This window comes from Apaloderma vittatum, unplaced genomic scaffold (genome assembly GCF_000703405.1).
Source record: "Apaloderma vittatum isolate BGI_N311 unplaced genomic scaffold, ASM70340v1 scaffold22611, whole genome shotgun sequence".
Taxonomy (NCBI): Eukaryota; Metazoa; Chordata; class Aves; order Trogoniformes; family Trogonidae; genus Apaloderma; species Apaloderma vittatum.
Genome location: NW_009699941.1, coordinates 1 through 5,897, shown reverse-complemented (window position 1 = coordinate 5,897; position 5,897 = coordinate 1). Strand labels below are relative to the sequence as shown.

Below are 5,897 nucleotides of genomic sequence, written 5' to 3'. Positions count from 1 at the left end.
GGAATGGGTGGTTAGGGTTACAAACAAAATAGCAAAAATGGGATATGACACAGGGTGCACATACTCCAGTGGATGTCTCAGGGCACGCCAATCAAGACAAAGTACTTGTTAAACCTTTTTTTCTCTGACGTGGCAGTTTTGTAAAGAACGAATCATATTTGAATGCATTTCCTAGTCCAGCAATGCAATGTACCTTCAGTGATTTTCATCTGCTCTGCAGTAGCACGTACCACCTACAACGCAGGATCAAAACCTGACACTACTGACTGCAAAGCCTGCACTGAAGAGACTCGGTGATGGCTGAGGAAGTTACAACTAATCTTAACAGATAAATAAAGACAAGTGAAGGAGATAGGGGAAAGAGAAAAAAAACTATTTGAGAAGCTACAAATAATGTAATTTTGAGGTTTTTAAGTCTCAGCATGTTAGATCTCATATTACTACTTTAAAAATAATACATCAGTCCCTCTTAGCATCTGTTACAATGTATGATTTATTTTAGGTAAGTGAAAATGCCCAGAGATCGCTGTTGTCATTCCATGTTAACTGTTTTTTTTTTTAATTCTCGAGACTTGTGATTGAAGAATATTTTCAATCCGTAGCACCTTAAAGACAAAAATTGCTGCTTCTGGTAGGTGACTTGTTACTTTGACTAGTTAGACAGAAAACTAAGATGATATCTACTGACTAAAACCAGATACCCCTGAAAATGCAAAGAGCCTCTGTCTACACAGGTAATTAGCAAGATGGTGGTGGTAGGGAAATGGTGAAAGCCGATAAAGCGTGCCAAAGGTTTTTCCTCTTTGCTTCAATATCATATTGATTCTTGTTCTATATGGCATTATTTTTCATTAATTTGCAATCTTTCCATTGACAGGGGAAACAAGAAGAAATGTGAGTATTATATAATCTGGTATAATACAGATATTTTGAAAAATATTGAAATATTTGTTATAATTTGAAAAAAGAAACAAAATTAAATCTTACTTAATTTTTCCAGGTTCCCTTGCATAATACATTGTTGAAAGAATACGAGTGGATGGTTTCACAATTGTAATAACTGCCTCATATCTGTAAGAAACACATAGTAATAGCCTTATTTCCAGCTCACCAAATTAGGGAACTACCAAGTATTTTCCACATTTTAAAACTCACTTACTTTTTCTTCTTCTTCTTTATGTATTTATCTTGAGCAAATTCTGTTTTGTCTCGGAATGTTGTACTGTTCTCTATTAACTGTTGAACTATTTCCTTGGAAGAGACAATTTATTTTTATTATAACTGGTATTCTCATTCATTTCATATACAGTACTTTTTTAAACAAACACAGAAAATACTTTCTTCCAGTAGTGGCGTGTGTCCCATTAACTTCTACTGACACTAATGGCAAAGTAAATTTCTATTAATCAGCACAAAGAATGAGGCAATAGCCTGACTACATGCAGGAATTTAATCGTACGCTTCAGTCTCTAAGTGTTCTGTAACGACTGGAATGCCAGCCAAAGACGATAAAACTGAAAATGCTTATCCAGGAACTGGGGTGTTTTGTGGAGAAGGAGTGCGGTAGGTGCCAGAACCCACTAACTTATAACAGAGGACAGACCTCTAGGGCTGGGAGTAAAGAAAAAGGAGGATTGTTCCTTTCAGCATCAGCATAACATTACTTCAGCCCTTACTGTGAAGCCTCACTATCTACATATTCTTACTCGATGCTGAATGTGAGGACCACCCTGTTTTCTCTAAGTGATTAGTTACTTTTTAATTTAATTTATTTGGAATGAAGCAGTTAGGTTGTCCGTTTCTATGGAACAACTGACACATATTCTGTCAGTCTAACATTCCCCAGAGGACCAGGTACTCAGTCCTGCGTGAAGCTATACAGGCAAAAGTATTTTACAAAAACAAAAGAAGGAACCTGATGTCATGTGTAATATTTACTTTAATCCAACTCTGTCTTTGGGTCTTTTGTCTGACTTTAGCATCTCTGTCTCTGAGGGCATCTTTTTTCCCATCTTGTGCTGGTTCATCCCCTATACTCTGGCTATGCCCCTTATCCCACTTAATTTCTTCTGCCTTCCAAGTTGTGCTAGACTCCTGTACCAAGCAAGCCACTGCTTCTTTAAGTCCCTAAAATACTTAAAATGTACTAATATTGGTATTCTTTTTTTCCTTATTCTTGGAAAAAGTTAAATGCAGCCTGTGGGGGTTTTTTTTGTGTTTTTTTTGTTCTGCTACAATTTATAGTGGGGAAACTGATGAATATTTCTCTAAGGTAAACAAAAGCCAAAAGGAAGGAGCAGTGGGCAGTGCCCTGGGAGTACACGTCACTTCATGTCTTTGTGTTAACACCTACCCCTGGGGACCTGGGAAGGGAGGAGAAATCAAACTCCATTAACATGGAGTTGTTTTATTTCAAGTAACAATCATCTCTAAACTGAGCCTGTGTCACAAAGACAGGCCATTCGCAAACACGAGTTAAGATTTTACCAGACATCTATGGAAGAATAATATCTACTGCTGTGAATGTAATACAGTCTGAAGTGAATATTCAGCTACAGTTTAGAAACCACAGTTAAAGTAGGATATTTTAATAACATAAAATAAAAGTGCAATAGATGTATGGCAATGACATGCTGAGGACATACAGAACAGCCAGAGTGATCTTGTGTCACAGATCATCAGAAAAAATAGGAAATATCAAAGTTTTAATTGTGATTAGTACATTCTTATCAAAGAGATAACACAATGAGCAGCACGACCATGGAAACAGAAGAAATACCATTCTAAACTACTTGGACCATCCAGTATTAAACAGGCAAAAGGAGAACAGCTACTCCAAAAAGCAGCAGCAAACAGCAAGATGCAGAGGAGATGAACTTGATGTAAGCATGAGCAATTTCTTATTTTTATTAGAAGGCATAAACCAAAGCTGAGAGAGAATTTTGCCTGATAATAAATCTTTGCAGCCAGTTCTGGCCTGCATATATTAATATTTAAGATGGCCTCACTTCTTTTTGACAAAGTGCAGGGTAAAAAAAAGTCCCTTTTCTAACAGAACCGAACTGATCTCTTGAGAATATTCTTAGCTTCTGAAATGCAGATAAAACACACGCGTTTGGCAGGTACCACTAAAGGCACACTGACATATATTTGTTTCATAATGTTATTTGTTAATACTGTGGTGTTCATCCACAATCCTTTCCTACACATCTGACAGTTTAATTTTTGCATAACTTTTAACATGTCTATAACACAGAATTATTATTTTGAATCCTATAAACAAAGAAAACTAAAAGGTGATTATGCAAACTGTATTTCTTTAATGGTTACTCTCTGCTGACAAAGTTGCCAACCTTACATGAAGTTTTCTCTGAAAAGTAGCCTTTGCATTTTTGTAAAAACACATCTGTAGGAAAAACATGATTAAGCAGAAGAACAAAGAAAAACACTGAAGTCTATGCACCAGTAAAAAGAATAGTCTATTTCATAAACTAAAGTATAACCACCAAGGTAGCACAGAAATGACACCAAAACCTTATTTTTACCTGTCCTTTAATACCCTTGTCCTTCAAAGCCTTTATGTCATCATGAGTCAGTTTTTGAGACTTTCCATCGTCAACTATGTTACGATTATCTGTACCTGCTTCTTTTGTTTCTAAAGGAAAAGGATATAGATTTGTAAAATCTACCTCCAAGTATCTTTAAGTTGGAGAAACATATGATTTTATTTTCACAGAAAGCAGACTTCTCAGGATTAAACTCACATGCTTCATGGCCTTGCAAAGTACTACCTAATTAATCAATGAAATGCATTATATAAAATTAGGAGATAGATATATATATATTTGCCCAAACTAAAGTTCAGTTTTCTCCCATATTCAAAAGCATATCTGTTACAGGACCAGAAGATCAAGACAAAAACATGCACTTTTGTGACAGAAAGAACAGAAGTAACATTAAGTTAACAAATTATTAATAGAAAGTTTTTCCATCGTTTTTGGTATTATTAAAGAAACAAATGACTAGTATTTCCAAATTCCAGCCAATCCTCTGTAATACCTGTGGTAGTCTCTTCCGTCTCTTGTTTTGGCTGGAGGTTTCCTCCACTGGTTACTTCAAATGTAGTTCCATAAATATGTCCAATAGCATTATCCAGATAGAACCACTGCTTCTCAAAAATAATTTTTCTGAAATAATAAAAAAGTTTATGATATTAAAAGCATTATTTTTACTATGTCTGAAACCCACAATATTTAATATTAAACATGCCATTTTTATCTATGCCTTTAAAAAAAAAAACAGGACAAGCATAAAAAGTAAAATTAACCACAAAACCACATTAAACTGAAATTGGTTAGGAGAACAAAGAATTTAAATCAAACATAAAGTAAGAAAAATATTTTATTTTTCAGTTCAAAAGAACTCTAAAATGGCAGATAAAACAAGACTTGAATTATATAGTAGAATTTCTGTCAGAGAAAGTCAGAACAAGGCAAGGAATTATTTGAAGTATATTAAAACTAGGCTGGGTGATGCAGGTGTAGTGCAAAACGATGAGCACGAACCTCTACTTTGCAGGGTTCCTTTGAAATAACATTTGCCAAAGACTATGAAGAGATGGCAGAAAGTGTCTTGCAATCCCAGAAAAGTTTAATAAAAGTAATAAAAAAATATTTGATTGCACTGAGGGAGGTTTGCATTTTTCATTCTTCACACAGAAAAGGACCCACAAGGCCTTTAACTCTCAGGCTGAACTACAAAGGTTTCCTTGCGGAGCAGAGAAATACCAACCCTGTCACATGAACCAGGTACCAATGTATATGGCATATGAACCTCTGAATCAAAACTTACCTGTATGAGCTCTTCTAATGCTAATTATACTCATCATTCATCCTGAGGCTAAGCAAAAAGTTGAGTTCTTTGTTATGTCCAGTTTTCTACTGACTGAGGTACCCAATTTATGCATATATTTCGCACACCTATCCCCGAATACAATCCAGAATTTAAAGGGTAACAAGTTTTGTTAGGGATACTACTAAATCCTTTCAATAATTAACGTCATTAATGTCATACTTGGTCACGTAAAGTCTATTAATTGGTCACGTAAAGTCTATTAATCCCTGCCAACCTAGACTTCAAAAGACTAATAAATTACTATAGAAGACCTGAGATGACTAAAAAGAATTGAGATAGATAAAAGATTGTGTATATCCTCAAATTTCATTCTAAACAGAGTATCCAGCCACAGCTATTGCCACATGTTCTTCAAATGTCTTTACCATCATCAGATTATAGAAAAATTAATGCAAAAGGTATCTGATTTCCGGTGGCAATATTTACTCTTTTGCTTTTTTATTATTTCTTCTATGATAGAGGTTTTAAAAAAAAAAAATGAGGAGGCACCCCGTGAACAGATCTTGGCAGCGCTCTGCAGGCTGACACAGTCACTACCTCATTTTGTTGCCAGATTCTGCAGGTGAGTATTAAGCCTGTCAATAACCAGTACTCCCAGATCCCTAGGTCTGAGCTCTGCCATCTCACTCAAACGCAATACCTTTACATCTCCATCCTACTGACTCAGATGCCTGGCCACATTACTCAGTACTGACTGCTACACACCGGTCTATAAATTGTCTGCTGCAACGGGAGGAGCGCAGGCTGTGTCCCTGATTACAGTATTTCCTGCTGGGTGCAGGCGCTTCTTGCTCTGCCAGCTGGCCTAGGAAAAAGAAATAGATCTTTCATAGCATCCTCTCCAGAGAAGTAATTATCCAGAACTGACACTTAGCATCTTCCTACAGTCCATGGCTGATGTGAACACTGACGCCAATCCCGACTGACGAGGCAACACTGCACGGCACAGGAATTCAGAGAATCCTAGACTGGCCTAGGCTGGA

At 36.2% G+C, this 5,897-nt stretch overlaps 1 protein-coding gene across 1 annotated transcript in view; it reads right to left on the bottom strand.

The window, feature by feature from the left end:
* TRMT6 (tRNA methyltransferase 6 homolog (S. cerevisiae)) overlaps positions 1-4,183 on the bottom strand; it is a 6,257-nt gene extending 2,074 nt beyond the window's left edge. Inside the window, exons 1-4 of the mRNA XM_009878602.1 lie at positions 4,060-4,183; positions 3,546-3,655; positions 1,160-1,251; positions 988-1,071 (exon numbers count right to left, since the gene is read on the bottom strand). Of these exons, the coding sequence (XP_009876904.1) occupies positions 988-1,019 (32 nt within the window). The 5' untranslated portion in view covers positions 1,020-1,071; positions 1,160-1,251; positions 3,546-3,655; positions 4,060-4,183. The remainder of the gene's footprint in view (positions 1-987; positions 1,072-1,159; positions 1,252-3,545; positions 3,656-4,059) is intronic.
* Between the last annotated feature and the right edge of the window lie 1,714 nt (positions 4,184-5,897).